The sequence below is a fragment of the Mauremys reevesii genome, linkage group 2 (genome assembly GCF_016161935.1).
Source record: "Mauremys reevesii isolate NIE-2019 linkage group 2, ASM1616193v1, whole genome shotgun sequence".
In the NCBI taxonomy this organism is placed as follows: domain Eukaryota; kingdom Metazoa; phylum Chordata; order Testudines; family Geoemydidae; genus Mauremys; species Mauremys reevesii.
This window is the reverse complement of record NC_052624.1, coordinates 203,065,368-203,082,476: the sequence shown is the minus strand read 5'-3', so window position 1 is coordinate 203,082,476 and position 17,109 is coordinate 203,065,368. Positions and strand designations below refer to the sequence as shown.

General features: G+C 43.6%; 1 protein-coding gene across 2 annotated transcripts in view; it reads right to left on the bottom strand.

Moving 5' to 3' along the window:
- The window catches only part of AKAIN1 (A-kinase anchor inhibitor 1), a 39,807-nt gene extending 24,402 nt beyond the window's left edge, over positions 1-15,405 (bottom strand). The window contains exon 1 of one of the 2 annotated variants that reach the window (XR_005594323.1): positions 14,804-15,405. Coding sequence is in view for 1 of the 2 variants with exons in the window: in XM_039525673.1 (XP_039381607.1) it covers positions 5,660-5,897 (238 nt within the window). In the remaining variant the exon portion in view is untranslated. Of the gene's footprint in view, positions 1-5,659; positions 5,919-14,803 lie in introns of those variants that run through there. The other variant, XM_039525673.1, reaches the window with a different exon arrangement.
- Positions 15,406-17,109: the final 1,704 nt, after the last annotated feature.

Here is a 17,109-nt window from a genome sequence, read left to right as displayed (position 1 = left end):
AAATGTTGCTATACAATGAGTTCTGTCAGTCCCGAGCTAAGGAGCAGTAATCTTACACTGTGCATGCTTTAAATCTTACATTGATCTTCATGAATTGGCTGCTCTTTCTACTTTTGTAAGAACAGACTAGAATACTGGAGGGCAACATTTACAGCCATAAGGGATATTGCATGATAACCAGTAGGCACCAAGTCCATGCTCTACCCTGCTACTGCTATTTTCAAGGGTCAAACTTCCTTTGGAGGTAAGGCAGTTCATGCTAAGGAACTCTCAGGATCTTACAATAGGGTATCTTCAGAGAAGCAAAGTTACAGGTATGTAATTCTCTCTTTGTTTCTTACTCCCCTAAGGGCTTGGGTGGTGCATTGGAGACAGAGTTTAGGATTGAGAGCAGCCACTGCAATCATTAGTAACAAGCAAAAAACACGATGTAGTATCATGTGGTCACATCAGACTAAACACCAGACCCCAACCTCTGCAGCTTTTAAATTAGACAGGATTATGACTATTCAGACCAATAAAAACATCTGTTTAAGTATGCAGCTGCTATCTCTTCAATTGCATTTTAATGTGACTTCTAAAATTCCTTTGGTACAGATTGCACTCACAATCTGCTGTGTCGTTGTGCCAGTTGGCAATACTATTAGCTTTAAACATTTTATGTACAGCTGTGTCAGTGACAGAGTTATTGTTGCAGGAAAATGGTGCTGAGCAGTGAATACCCTGAATTAAAAGTCCAAGCTAGTTAGAAGTTATAGAAATGTGCTTGCTCAATTATCCTCATATATAAATACTGCCAGGTTTAACTAACCCCTACCTTTTCTTCCCTCTTTCATGACTGTAAGCACCTTTACAGGTAGAAAATACTAGGTATTAAAGGGCTATAATCTAGCAGAGAAAGGTGTAACAAGAACCAATGGCTGGAAGCTGAGGCCCAATAAATTCAAATTAGAAATTAGGCACAATTCTTTTTAACGGTAAGGAAGATTAACCCCACTGGAACAAGCTACCAGGGGAGTGGTAGATTCTCTATCTCTTGAGGTCTTCAGATCAAGATTGGATGCATTTCTGGAATATATGCTTTAGCCAAAACACAATTTCTGGTTTACTCAGATAAATTATTGAGCTCAATACAAGGGTAACTGGGTGAAATTTAATGACCTGGGATTACAGGAGATTAGACTAGATGATCTAATGGTCTCTTCTTGCTTTAAAAACTTTAGGAAACTACCATTCTTGGCAGCTAATAAAGATGGGATAATATAAGCTTGCATAAATTTTATTCCAACATTAGATCATTAGCAAAATAAATACATTTTTATATGTTTAACATTTTCAGACTCACTTCTGAAAACAAAAGCATTCCTTATGCAGGAATATACACATACACAGTTTGAAGGTTTAAAACAAAATGGATCTGAGTGCAAAATAATGTCAGAAAATTGCCTTAAAGACACATTCTTTTTGCTCATGCCCAGACAAATCAAAATTACTGGTTTTGATTCAATATTTCCACATTGGAGGCGGAGAGAGAGAATCACATTTGGGTTGAGAATAAGCATATATGGCTACAACTTGAAAGATACATTTTGATAAGTTACTAAAAATACGATATTGGAAAGTAATTCTTAGTGGTGCTATAATGTACTTTATAATTTGTAAGAAACATAATTAAATGTTACCTTTATTTTGAAATATGCCTATATAAAATTAATGTTTATAGATGAACATCTTAGGTTTAATGAATGGACAAGACGAATTAGTTTGTAACAGCTAGGTAACAACACTGTATTGTCACTTTATAGTAGGGTGCCCAGATGTCCCGATTTTATAGGGACAGTCCCAATTTTTGGGTCTTTTTCTTATATAGGCTCCTATTACCCCACATCTCCTGTCCCGATTTTTCACATTTGCTGTCTGGTCACCCTACTTTATAGAATCATCTTTTCCTAGTTTGTGCCAACTACTGAATGCTTTAATAATTTGGTATTCATTACACTATGAAAACAAAGTGGTAGGTAGTGGAATTATTTATAATAATTGGCTTTATATGGCATATAGTTTTGCAAGCTTTTTTTTTTTTTAAATGTCTGGAATTCATTGTAAGACAGACTGCAGTTTGGGAAGTGCAGAGTTCATTTTCTTGTGATCTGACCCTGGTCTATTGCAGTCTCCCATCCACCCAATGACACAAAGAAGTGTGTGTGTGTTTTTTGGGGGGGGGGGGCGGAAACTAGTCCACTCTGTAGGCTGCCTGAAATACTGTTGCTGAATTCAGCAAGCAGACAAAACCTCAAGGCATAGACCCCAAGGTTTGGTTCTGGCTGAACTGAACTGTACTGCAACTATGACTTCGGGTGGGGAAGATGGTGCAAAAAGGATTTCACATCTCTTTTACAGCCTTCTAATTTGGGCCAACAAAAGGCCAATTCACTCATTGGCATGTGTTAAAGCAGTCACCACTGGGGTTAGCCAGAACACAAGGGAACTTTGTCCATGCCACCTTCTCATGGAGCATACACCTTCCACTGTGAGGAGCTACATTACCAAAGGCTGTCCTCTACAATGTAGGACCTCCAGGTACCTGTCTGAAATGGCTTTACAGTCCCTGTACATTGGCAAAGAGCCTGACCCATAGCGTCTAAGTGATTAGCAAGTCAACCAATGCAGTGAACGATAGTTAAACCAAAAAAAACCCTCTTCTCTTTGGATTAGCTTCTCCATTCCTTGGCACCTATCTTCAGTGAATTAAATGTGGGTGTAAAACACTATCACATCAAAGCGGTAGCATCTTATGCCCATTTTGCACAGGTGTAAACAAGACACATCGTGGAAATCAGTGAAGGATTAGGCCCATTTTCTTCTGAACACTGAAAGATGCCCCTCATTTACTGGCTTTGGTCCATCGGGTCCAATGATTTATAGGTACCTGTATATTGGTCGCAATGGGTGCGAGAATTTAAGGAAATAGGTATAGGTAGCAGGAATTTAAAGGAAAATATAAATTTTGTTAAGAGTCAGTTGGGTTAGCCTTTTAAAAGTTCTATTTAAGTCAGAAGATTTACTTCTATTTCACAATTTATAATCTAGTATAAATTAGTGCTGCGGAGTAACTTATTCATTATTATTTCAGAAGTTGATAGATTTTTGAGTATGAACAAAATGAAGCTATAGCTGCCTACAGCTAAATAAGATGCATTATCCTAAATCCTATTTATTTTCTGGAACCAAAGGCTACTGGATGTTTATCATTGTAGACATTAAGCTTAAGGAAATCACTGTATAACCATTTCCAGTTATACAAACAATCTTTATGTGCTGTGAAAGGCACATAAATGAAACAGAGTACCAGCTCATACATCATAAGATAAGAGCAGAAAATTTAAGACAGAATGAAACTCCTATTCCAAAGCAAACATGGAAATTGTTTTGTAGCACAGCTACTATAAGAAAGATAAAGGTTTACAAACTATTTCCCCAAACTTCTTATATAATTGTAAACTTCTTGTATCTAAAGTAGAAATAATACCCAGACTGATTTGTAATAAGAAAACTGATTAAAAATGCAATCCACTCAAGCTTTTTCCTCTCATTTTAGGATACTGTCAAACTCCCATGATTGATTTCTAACCTCCTAGCTATCCCTATTCATTACCTTATCTATGATATGGCACCAATTGTTATAAGGGAACATGAGCAAAGGAATTGCTGATTTTTCTTATTGACTGAAACAGAATCGTTGCATAAAACAATTTCCTATTTATGGATTAGGCATGTGAAAAGAAAGTTCTGTGTAGCACAAGTTATCAATGGAAGATTTGTTGTCAGTTTATTGCCATCCTTGTGGGGTGGTGGTGGAATTGTTTTCATTATTTTATCTCTTGCTGCAGTACTCCAGCCCATGGTGCCTTTTTACAATGCTATGCTTAATAGTGAGAGACATCTGGACTGTCAGATAAAAGGTGTATGAAGGGATGCTACAATAAACAGAATCTGGTTCAGTTAAGACAAACAGCTTGTTTCCTTGGTTTTCTTTCCAATCCAAAACAGTCGGGTGGGGGGGAATGTATCTAATTAGCAAGCAACTGGGCAACTTGAAATACAGGCCTAATATTTTGATTGTTGAAAACAGATAATTTTTCAAAATGCTGTGTTTTTCAATTGTCAGGCTGACCAATTCAATCCAAACAGGCTTTCTGAGGCTATTATATCCTTCCAGCATTTCAGACTCCTATCTCTTTAACTGACAGGATACACTCTCAAAGCAAAAGAAACTTGAGATTAGGAAAATGAAAACTTTAAAAATTAAACCCTCTCAAGTCTCTCTTATCTCTCTTCTGCTACACTGGTCAGGACCAGTTATACTAGTACCCTAAGTTTTAGGGAAGAAGTGAGCTCCCCCTTACAAATGCCATTTTACACAAGTTATGTTTACGCACACCAGCCTGATTTTCTTCAGTTTCTCCCCATCCCACCAAACTACACTGAGTCCAATGCAACTCCGGTGATGATCTTTTCAGCAATGGTTGTGCATCTTAAGCCTTTCGGGTCAGATACTACAAGGCGCTCAGTGGAGTTTGAGTAAGGATTGCAGGAGGGGCCTGAGTGAACTCTCCCATTCAGATACTCTAGATCAGTACTTCTCAAGCTATCTGATGTGGGGGACCAGCAATTTTTTCCCAATGTGCCAGGGACCAGTGCCATATTATTATCCTTGCATTTGATGAAGTGGGTATTCACCCACGAAAGCTCATGCTGCAAAACGTCTGTTAGTCTATAAGGTGCCACAGGATTCTTTGCCGCTTTTATTATCCTATTCGATGCTCTTATGCGGAAACTCGCTGCGGACTGGCAGCCGATGGCTTGCGGACCGGCACCGGTCCGTGGACCACCAGTTTGAGAAGCACTGCTCTAGATCTCCTCAGTCGGCAAGTAACATTTTCAAGAGGACCTGGGTGACTTAGAAGCCTATCCCTGAGGGAAAGCCTCTGGAACCCTTTTGAAAAGGAGAGGCAGGCTCCCCCCTCACTGGGGCACCATGCTGTGCCCTCTCCTCGCTCTCTGGTATAGCTGCTCTCTTGCCTGCCCCCAAGGATCTTTCTCCTGACAGCAGCCACCTAGGTGACCTTTTGTTTCGAACTTACCCAAGTTTAGCCCTAGGCAGCCTCCCCTCCTCCTCTTCCGCCTGGAGACCACCAACCCGCTAGCAAGACTGTGCGTTTTCCTTCTCTTTCCCTCTCTCCCCTCCCCCCCAAAAAGAGCCTTTCCAGCCTCCCTCCCTCAGCCCTCGGGCTGGAGGCTGAGCTGCCTCGCTGTCCCACAAGCAGCTGTAGCCAGGCGCACTCGGCAGCAGAGCCTGAGCCCCAGCGCCAGCAGAGCACCCCATGCCCCCGCCAAACTTAGCCCTGCCAGGTGGCCCCGAGAGCGGCTCCGGGCGGGGGGCGGAGGGTCTGGGGCTCCGCCCGGCGCTTGCCCAAGGGGACCGCAGCCTCAGCGAAGCCAGGCGCGTCTGCAGGGGCCGGGCGCGGGGAGCCGCTGGCGGGCGCGGCGCTCCCAGGTGAGTAGCCAGGGGATGCTCAGCCCCCTCCCCAGCCCAGGAGAGCAGGGCCCGGCCCGCCTGCACCCGGGCCAATGGGCGCGGGAGAGGGGAGCGCGTTACCTGGAGCAAACACCATGCTCGTCTCCGGCCGGGCGCCGCGGACAGGGCGGGAGGAGGCGGGAGGGCCGGGGCGCAGGAGCGGGCGGGGGTGTCGCAGGGGCCCCGGCACCTTGGACAGCTCCCAGGCGAGGCGCTTCCCGAGGGCAGGAGGCTTCCTCAGCGGCGGCGGGACGCGGGCTCCCTCCACAATGCACCGCTCCAGCGGCAAGGGGAGGAGGGGGACCGGGACTCGGCGCATTCCTCGGTCCTTTGCCTGCTGCACACGCCAGTCCTGCGCAAGGAGCCAGCACAAGCCTCCCCTTAGCCTGGCGCAGCAGCGGGAGGAAGGGGAAGGCGGGAGAGGGAATAGCAGCGCTTCCCAGCGGGGACAAGCTAATTGCTCCTAATTAACTCCTGTCAGCGGCCCCACTGGAAGCTGCCTGACATTTAGGGGTTTGCCTTTCAACCGTCTGCAACCCTGGCTAATGGGCTCAGGCTTCGTGGGACTCCGTGAGGCTGGGTTTAGTTCCCTAGAGTTAAGATTTGAGAGACTTCACAAGTTGATCTCCTGGGCTGGCCGCCGTCTACCTAGGTGCTGAGGCGTTTAGGCCACGCGAATAAGGAGAGAAGAAATGTGAAAGAGGCTGGGAGAAATAAAGAAGAGGTTGCTGATGCCCCAAAGAGCAAATAAAGGGTAGATGGAGACACAGTGGTGGAGGAGAAAACAATTCACTAACTTTTGGATCCTCCTAATCTCTGTGGCTGTTCTGAGGGATAAAATTTAGCACCCACATGTCTAACAAAGCAATTTCTTCCCCGCCACCCTGGAATTTAGAACAATCCCTGGTCAGACAGAGATTGAACACAAATGTAGGGGAGCTCCTTGTAGACTGACCCCTAGCCCTGCGTGCCATGTTCCCGTACTGGCTGTTCAAGCAATACAAATTAAGCAAAGTAGAAAGCAGGTGGCAAACATGCATTTCTGCAGGGCACAATACAGTTTTGCACTCGGTCTTCATAATTCACACAGACTCCTACAACCCCACCTTCAACTTGCTCCTTTTCTACTCAACCATCTTTCTCCCTAACCCGCTCCCCTCCTTCCCCCAAAAGAATAAATATGGTGAAATTCAGGACTCTGTGTGTGAGTTATGGAAATCAAATAAACTTATAGTTAACATTTTTTTAAAGAAGTCATTCACACCTAACAGTAAATTAACTCAAATGTGGCATCATCAAACTCAAGATACTACCCTTTTAGTGATAACTCCCACTACTTCTTACTGCTCTTTTTCAGGAAACTACATTTCCCTCTAGTTATAGAGCTATCCTTACTGCCCTCCAGGCTCCTTTTCATCCACAATCGTCTCAGATTTTGCCTCCTGGCTGCCCTCATCCTCAGCAACTTCAATTTTCCTATGACCATCCTGTTCATCCCATTAGCCATCTGCCTCCTTGATTTTACATCTTTGCCTGCACTTCAACTCTGGATTACCTCTTCCAAAGAGCCACTCACTTGACATAGTATCAGAGGGGTAGCTGTGTTAGTCTGGATCTGTAAAAGCAGCAAATAATCCTGTGGCACCTTATAGACTAACAGACGTTTTGGAGCATGAGCTTTCGTGGGTGAATACCCACTTCGTCAGATGCATGTAGTGGAAATTTCCAGGGGCAGGTATATATAAGCAAGCAAGAAGCAGGCTAGAGATAACGAGGCTAGTTCAATCAGGGAGGATGAGGCCCTCTTCTAGTAGCTGAGGTGTGAAAAACCAAGAGAGGAGAAACTGGTTTTGTAGTTGGCAAGCCATTCACAGTCTTTGTTTAATCCTGAGCTGATGGTGTCAAATTTGCAGATGAACTGAAGCTCAGCAGTTTCCCTCTGAAGTCTGGTCCTGAAGTTTTTTTGCTGCAGGATGGCCACCTTAAGATCTGCTATTGTGTGGCCAGGGAGGTTGAAGTGTTCTCCTACAGGTTTTTGTATATTGCCATTCCTAATATCTGATTTGTGTCCATTTATCCTTTTCCATAGAGACTATCCAGTTTGGCCGATGTACATAGCAGAGGGGCATTGCTGGCATATGATGGCGTATATTACATTGGTGGACGTGCAGGTGAATGAACCGGTGATGGTGTGGCTGATCTGGTTAGGTCCTGTGATGGTGTCGCTGGTGTAGGTATGTGGGCAGAGCTGGCATCGAGGTTTGTTGCATGGATTGGTTCCTGAGTTAGAGTTACTATGGTGCATTGTGCAGTTACTGGTGAGAATATGCTTCAGGTTGGCAGGTTGTCTGTGGGCGAGGACTGGCCTGCCACCCAAGGTCTGTGAAAGTGTGGGATCATTGTCCAGGGTGGGTTGTAGATCCCTAATGATGCGTTGGAGGGGTTTTAGCTGGGGACTGTATGTGATGGCCAGTGGAGTCCTGTTGGTTTCTTTCTTGGGTTTGTCTTGCAGTAGGAGGCTTCTGGGTACACGTCTGGCTCTGTTGATCTGTTTCCTTATTTCCTCGTGTGGGTATTGTAGTTTTGAGAATGCTTGATGGAGATTTTGTAGGTGTTGGTCTCTGTCTGAGGGGTTAGAGCAGATAAGGTTGTACCTCAGTGCAATGGATTGTGTGGTGTGCCCGGGATGGAAGCTGGAGGCATGAAGGTAGGCATAGCGGTCGGTAGGTTTTCGGTATAGGGTGGTGTTAATGTGACCATCACTTATTTGCACCGTTGTGTCTAGGAAGTGGACCTCCCGTGTAGATTGGTCCAGGCTGAGGTTGACGGTGGGGTGGAAGCTGTTGAAATCGTGGTGGAATTTTTCCAGAGTCTCCTTCCCATGGGTCCGGATGATGAAGATGTCATCAATGTAGCGTAGGTAGAGAAGAGGCATGAGTGGACGAGAGCTGAGGAAGCGTTGTTCCAGGTCAGCCATAAAAATGTTGGCATATTGTGGGGCCATGTGGGTGTCCATAGCAGTGCCACTGATCTGGAGATATATATTGTCATCAAAGTTGAAATAGTTGTGTGTGAGGATAAAGGCACAGAGCTCAGCAACCAGTTGTGCTGTGGCATCATCAGGGATACTGTTCCTGACAGCTTGTATTCCATCAGTGTGTGGGATGTTTGTGTAGAGAGCCTCTACATCCATGGTGGCTAGGATGGTGTTTTCTGGAAGGTCACCAATGCATTGTAGTTTCCTCAGGAAATCAGTGGTGTCACGGAGATAGCTAGGAGTGCTGGTGGCATAGGGTCTGAGTAGAGAGTCCACATATCCAGACAGTCCTTCAGTGAGAGTGCCAATGCCTGAGATGATGGGACGTCCAGGATTTCCGGGTTTGTGAATCTTGGGTAGTAGATAGAATAACCCTGGTCGGGGCTCTAAGGGTATGTTGATTTGTTCCGGTGTTAGTGTAGGGAGTGTCCTGAGTAGATGGTGCAGTTTCTTAGTGTATTCCTCAGTGGGATCTGAGGGAAGTGGCCTGTAGAATTTGGTATTGGAGAGTTGTCTGGCGGCCTCCTTTTGGTAGTCAGACCTGTTCATGATGACAACAGCACCTCCTTTATCAGCCTCTTTGATTATAATGTCAGGGTGGTTTCTGAGGCTGTGGATGGCATTGTGTTCTGCACGACGTAGGTTATGAGGCAAGCAATGTTGTTTTTCCACAATTTCTGCCTGTGCACATCGGCGGAAGCATTCTATGTATAGGTCCAGACTGTCATTTCGACCCTCAGGAGAAGTCCATGTGGAATTCTTCTTCTTGTGCTGTTGGTGGGAGGGTAACTGTGTATCAGTGGGCTGTTCAGTGTTATCCTGAAAGTATTCTTTGAGTTGGAGATGGCGAAAGTAGGCTTCCAGATCACAGCAGAACTGTATCATGTTAGTGGGGGTGGCAGGGCAGAAACAGAGTCCATTAGGAATGGCAATATACAAAAACCTGTAGGAGAACACTTCAACCTCCCTGGCCACACAATAGCAGATCTTAAGGTGGCCATCCTGCAGCAAAAAAACTTCAGGACCAGACTTCAGAGAGAAACTGCTGAGCTTCAGTTCATCTGCAAATTTGACACCATCCGCTCAGGATTAAACAAAGACTGTGAATGGCTTGCCAACTACAAAACCAGTTTCTCCTCTCTTGGTTTTCACACCTCAGCTGCTAGAAGAGGGCCTCATCCTCCCTGACTGAACTAACCTCGTTATCTCTAGCCTGCTTCTTGCTTGCTTATATATACCTGCCCCTGGAAATTTCCACTACATGCATCCGATGAAGTGGGTATTCACCCACGAAAGCTCATGCTGCAAAACGTCTGTTAGTCTATAAGGTGCCACAAGACTCTTTGCTGCTTTCACTTGGCATAGTCTTCTCTAAACCCTGTCCCATTTGATCTCTCCATAGCTGAGCTCTCTCTCTTTGACCACAGCCTCTTCACCTTCAGCATAACCAACCTTCCATCGGTTCAAATTCACCTCAGTTCTGAAAACTGTTATGGAAGTGAGTTAGTCTTAGTCCAATTTCTAGTAGATAGGGCCTGGATCCACAAAGGTACTTAAGTGCCTAAGTGTCAGGTTTAGGCACTCTGATGCACAAAACTCCCACTTGACTGGTGCCTAACCATACAGGTACTTAAACTCACTCAGCACCTAAGTACTCAGCAGTAGAAGTTCTGTAGGCAGAAACACAGGCTCCTCTGGGCATGTGCACTGCTGCCTCACTCTAGGTGTCTGGACACCTATCTCTGGCTAAGCCCCAAAGCAATCCATTAACCAGGGGAAGCTAGATGCTCAGTGTCATAATGCCTAAATTTCTTTGTGGATCTGGGCCTAAAGTGGCTATGTCATACATAGAAAGCATGATATTAGCACAAATTAACACCTGTATTGGTAGTCTCAGCAGGAAGATCAGGGATTGAGTAGGCATGCTATCATTTCTGAGAAGTTCAGTGGTCTAGGTCAAGACTCGGACACAGTTTTAGGATAGCATAGGAAAATTTGCAAAGCTGCTTTAGTTTATGATGTACACTTATGTGGACTCTTTCTTCGAGTTTCAAGTATTTAGTGGAGATTTGACCTCAGCAGGAAGCAATGAATTCAAAATCTGCTTATTCTAAAATAAAATCTATTAATTTCCATTGCTATTAACTAGACTATTGATGGGGTTACTGATTTGTCATAAGATAATGGGTTCCTGGGAGAAGAGCAAGAGGTGGTTGGGAGTGGTGGCAAGGGAGGGAAGACAAATATCTCTTGTTTAATGAAGCCTGTTTCCAAAAAAAGATTTCCAAAAAATTGTGTGTTATCTTGTGACATGAACTTCCATAGTTCCCCATTGTAACTCTGGGTAGATGTGTTGGATTTATTGAGAAACTGAAGTGTTATTTTTGTTGTTGAAGGGCAGGTGATTGCTATCCACTGTATATGAAGTTGTTTAATCATTTATTTGATTATTGGAATTCTATATTTAACCTCAAATTATCCAATGAGTAAGGCACAGTGGACATTTTATTTCAGAATCTTAGCATTTCTGGCTCATGTTTAATACCAACACAAATCAATGCTTTCTAGACTACAATAAATATAAAAGGCATCTTATGGGTTTTTTTCCTATCTAATGGAAAAATTTTAAAATACAAGATTGTGTCACAGCCTTGAATATTAAAAAAAATGAGATGTAATACAATTCAGGACACATCATCATAGAAGTGGAATCAATAAGTACTTACTGAAATAATTGCAAAGGGCATAGTTCTGTACTGAATGGTTATACTCAAGAACTGAAGTATGAATGGAGAGAAGATTTTCCTTCCACATAGGCAGCTTTTCAGCTGCTGATAGACACAGTAGGCAAGAATTATAATTAATATAGTACACTCATCCAGAGAAAATGCTGTAATAATGATTAATCTCTCATTCAACTGCAAGTCAGTGAAAAAAATACCATGTATGGTCAGGTTACTGAAAAAGGTCCTTAACATTTTAGGGCCATATATTATGCCAGATATATTGTTATGTAGCAAGATATTTGTACTTGCTCATTTAAAGGGTACTATTAAGGGGTTGGGGGGAACCATATATCTGTGTTAAAGTTTTGTACCTGCTACTGTTGCAACACCTAAGATTACTAAAACTGACCCATAAATTAGTGATTTTTTATTTAGTCAGTTTTGTTTCCCTTATATATCAGTCAGGTTCTCCCTGGCTGAAGAGACTCTTATAAACATCAATAAGAGAGCTGAAAATCCCTTATCAAATATTTTAAAGGATTGTTTTAAAAAGTTTTGACCTATTTAAAGGGTGCTCCATCAGGAACTGTATTTTTGTAAAACAAGTCAGTAAAAAAAAAAAACAAGTTGATAGTGTCCTGTTAAATCACATAAATATTTTATTAGATCTCCTGTTATTTAAGCTTCTTGTCTGTCCATTGTAACACTGTGGATTTACTTCTAATCCCTTCATTTTAACCCTGATAAATGCCATTATTTGGTCATACAAATTCATAAGCTTAACAATAAAAGTCTGATCCCCCCCCAGCACAAATAGGCACAAGTTTATTATTAATACATTTTTGATCAAGAAAACCATTTTAGACTAAGAAACTCAAGATAATTTAAGTTATGTATGATAGCTCTTTAAATGCTATTTTTTCCAATTGGAATTTTGATTCCCAGCTTTTGGGAAGGATGAAACTCTTTCCTATCAGTCTCTCCAGAAACTCTGGAATGCTTGCACCTGAATTGCTATTAGCTCTAAATTCCAGTTAGCATGATCTAGCAAAGATGTTCAAACATGTTTTTGCTTTTTTAAGAGAGTTTCCATTCCTTTCTCCTTCTGTATTAAGTGTCCTCCTGAGTTGCTTGTGTGATACCAAGCACAGCAAACCATATGTAAGAGGTTGATGGAATCAGACAGCAAATGAAAACAAACATTTTATGATATCAGAAAGGTAGACCAGATATTTTACATTATTTTAAAAAAGCTTCCATCCCAACACTGAGAATGAAGCAGACTGGTAGACATTGTCTTGTGTAAGTGAATGCCTCTTTTTACCCTAACCCACCAAAAACCCAAAGCATAATCAGATTGCTAATCTAATCAGTAAATTGGTTGAACTATTTTAGATACTTTATAGTGTTGGGTATTATTGTTATAAACTTTAATCTCTTTTTGGAATTTAGTGAATGGCTGTCAGAATGAAAGCCCTAACCAATCAATGCATAGTTCATAGCATGTGAAACTAAAAGGAGGCCTTTGTGAAGATGTCATTGGAACTCAGTGTAGGTTTGAAAGATCAGATCAATTAACAACTTGTTAATAAAGTGATTTACATTAATGGTATAAGTAGTCATTTTAGTACTGGCCTAGATTAATGCCTCAGTAATTAACAATAAGCACTGAAAGATACAGAGGTGGAGAAAAAGAACAAAGAAGAAAATGAAATCCAGAAACAACTTTAAAAGAAAATAATAGAAGAATGGCCATACTGGTGAGACCAATAGTCCAACTAGTCTAGTATTCTATCTTCCCAGAGTGGCTGGTATCAGATGCTTCAGCAGGACTGAATAGAGCAGGGCAGATTCTGTCATCAGGGTCAACTTCTAGCAGTCAGAATTTTAGGGTGACCCAGAGTATAGGGTTGTGTCCCTGACCATCTTGGCTAAGAACCTTTGATTGACCTATTTTCCATGAACTTATCTTTTAACTTAATTCTTTTTTAAACCCAGTTTTACTTTTTGCCTTCACAACATTCCCAGGCAAACAGTTTCACAGGTTGACTAAGCATTGTGGGAAGAAATACTTCCTTACATTTGTTTTAAACTTACTGCCTATTAATTTCATTGGGTGATCCCTAGTTCTTTGTGTTATGTGAGAGGGTAAATAATACCTTTTTAATCATTGTCTCCACACCATTCATGATTTTATAGATCTCTATCTTATCCCTCTTTAGCTGTCTCTTTTCTAAGCTGAACAGTCCCAGTCTTTTTAATCTCTCCTCATATGGAAATTGTTCCATACCTCTAACCATTTTTGTTGCCCTTCTCTGTACTTTTTCCAACTCTAGTCTATGTTTTTTGAGATGGGGAGACCTGAACTGCATGCAGTATTCAAGGTGTGGTGCAGCATGGTTTTATAGTCTGTCTTATTATCTATTCCTGACTGTATGGTTCCTAACACTGTTAGCTTTTTTGACTGCTACTGCACCTTGAGCAGCTGTTTTCAGAGAACTACCCACAATGACTCAGGTACATTCTTGATGTAATCTTGTTTATTTGCAAAAAAAGTACACAAAGTCCTGTTTTCATGAACACCATGGAAAACGAATAACAGCAGACAGTTTACTTGCTCAGAAATCCCCAAATGTGTCACTGCTGCGAGTTCTGTGTGTCTAAGTTGTGTCTCTTTGCTTCCTTTCAGGGTCACTCTCACAACTCTCTCTTGCTTGCTCCTTCCAACACACAACCTGTAACCAATATCTTAGCCCCTGGTTTGCAAACAGAGGAACCTCTTCTGATTTAGCTCTGCCCTGGCAATGAGCCACATGTGTCTGTAGTTATTTTTACTACATAAAGGGTCTTGATTGATCCTTCTGTTGAGCCTATAAAGGAGCACTTGACATATTCATTGGTATTAATGAGGTCTGTTGATTGTCTTTGGATCCAAGACCCATAGCCTGCCAATGATAGCTATTTGCACCCATCTAAACATCTATTGAATTATAACTTTTCTTTATGGCTATAAAAACAGTAAACAAAACACTCCTTTGGCTTCAACTGGATTCCCCTTGAAGGACTACAGAATCCAGGCCATATAAAAGAAGAAATGCAACACAGTGGACAATACTATTCCATGACAGATGGGAAAGAAGCAAAATAGAATTTGTAAGAGAGAGAGAGCGCTCCTGGAAAACTCTCTTCACGGGTGTCCTCAGTCCTTTTAGGCTGCTTACCCAAAAGACAAGGTTCACAACAGAAAACAAATGAAACAGAATACCTACATTTTCAGACCCACTAGTCAGGGAGTGAAGGGTTGTTTCCAGTGCTCAAAGTGGTCTGAAAAGAGTGTGTGTGCGCGAGAGCAGGTGTCTATCATCACTCCCACATCTGTCCTTCCTCCTGCCCAGCAATTAATTATGCTCCACAACCCCCAGATCAATTCTTCCCCCTTGTCAGTTCTGCCCTTCTCCCTACCCTCATCACTGCTCCTCCTGGGGTACTTCAAACCTCTCTCCTAGGCCTGGGGTCTGCAGCAGAGTCTCCTCTCCCCCTTCTCAGGCTGGGTGTTGCAATGAGACAGGGAAGGAGTGTAGTCATACTGAGCATTGGGCTATTTATCTTCTTCCTCCCCACTCCCTCCTGTAAGAAGGGAGGGTGAGGGGAGAGCTCTGCAGAAACCCTGATCGACCTGTCTTCCCCAGGAGGTAGGCAAGTGGGGAAAGCAGCCAATTAGAGAAGGTCTCCCCTATATGATACTAAAGTTGTGCACCCCTCAGTGACCCAGCTCACTGCTTAGAAATTTTATTTCCCAGGTCCATGATCCATTTCCACCTGGCGCACTTTAAGCGCTACAGCAGCAGCCACACACCCTCTTTGCTGCCTTATATTTGCACCTATTAATTGGTTCCAGTTTCCCCAGCCTCTGCTCCCTGGAGCACGAGTAGAATATTCCTCTGGGTCCCAGGGCCAAAGATTAGCTGTTTCATAAGAGAAACTGGGAAATGGGAGAATCATAAGGAACATGTTTTGGGACCCATAGGTCCTGTACTGCCCAGAACAGAAGTTGTTAATGGGAAACTGTCATATATTTCTATGATGCAGTTGAAATATATGAATATAGACTGGATGTAGATTTAAGATACAGATTAGATTAAATTTAGCATTTAGATTTAGGATATAGTTTACAGCAGTGGTCTTCAAACTTTTTTTCTGGTGACCCAGATGAAAATTGTTGATGTCCATGACCCAAAGGAGACAGAGGGGCAGAGGGTTGGGGTGCAGAGGTGAGGGCTGGGAATGAGGGGTTCAGGGTGTGGAAGGGGGCTCTGGGCTGGGGCAGGAGGTTGGGGGGCAGGAGGGGGTCAGAGCTCTGGGGTGGGGGGTAGGCTCTGGTATGGGCCAAGGATGAGGGGTTTGGGGTGCAGGAAGGGGCTCCAGGTTTGGGGGGCTCAGGGCTGGCGCAGGGGATTGGGGCACAGGCTTACCTCAGGCAGCTCCCCGTCAGTGGCGCAGCAGGGGTGCTAAGGTAGGCTTCCTGCCTGTCCTGGCACTGCAGACCACGCTGTGCCCCGGAAGCAGCCAGCAGCAGGTCTGACTCCTAGGTGGAGGCACACAAGCGGCTTCTTGAAACTCTCGCCTGCAGGCACCAGCCCCCAGCTCCCATTGGTGGGGAACCGGCCAATGGAAGTGCGGAGCCAGTGCTTGGGGCAGGGGCAGCGTGTGGGCCCTAGGGGCCTCCCCTGCCTAGGAGCCAGACCTGCTTCCAGGGTGCAGCATGGTCTCAGAACAGGTAGGAACTAACCTGCCTTAGCTGAGCAGCACTGCCAATGGACTTTTAACAGCCCATTCGGTGGTGCTGATCAGAGGTGCTGTGACCCAGTGCCTTCCATTCCACGACCCAGTACAGGGTCTCGACCCACAGTTTGAAAACCACTGGTTTACAGGTAGTAGAAACGTGTCAATTGATTGTGGTAAACCATAGGTCCTCAGCATTAAGCATCCCCTAAGGTTGCCCACAACCAGCTAATCTTTTTCAATACAACTTGTCCTGTCTAGAGGTACAAAGTTGTGTCAGTTAAAATGAGTAGCTAATGTGTTTTAAAACACAACCATTTTTCCTAGTCTAGATGTGCCCTCACACTATTTTAAGTAGCCTTTCAAGTCTCATATCCACTCCATCACTCCTGCCTGACTTTGCTCCCTTGACCTTAAATATAATAAATAACACACATGATTTATTATTATACAAAATGAACCAAACAAGGTACATATAAACAATAGCATAAGGGGCTGGAATTTCAAATCTTCAAAGCAAACTTATACTATGTAAGCAGTGCTCCATAGCCTTAAATCAACAGGAAATAGCCAGTGGAGAATTTCCCCAGTGCCAGGAACTTTCTGCCAGAGGAAAGTTAATGCAGGTGCTCCACCATGCCTGTGCCAGCTTCCCCATCCACTTGGGGCATAGAGAAAAGGAGAGCAGATTGGGGAGCTGGCATGTTGGAGTAGAGCTCAGCTATAACCAGATCTCTAGGAGGAATAAGGTCCCTGAGGGACCTTACAGCAGTGGTATAAGTCAGGGCTGTCCCTATGAAGCCCTAACTTGTCTTAGGGCAAGGAGGTCTTAAAAGAAGGAGCTGCAACTGGCTCCCTATGCCCGTCCCACTCTACTTGCTCTGACAGTGGAGAATGAAGGCCATTGTGCTTCTCATAATGCTTCTTCCTTTGCATTTACCATCCCTTGTTAACCTCTGTTTTATTTAAGGCCCCAATTATACAAA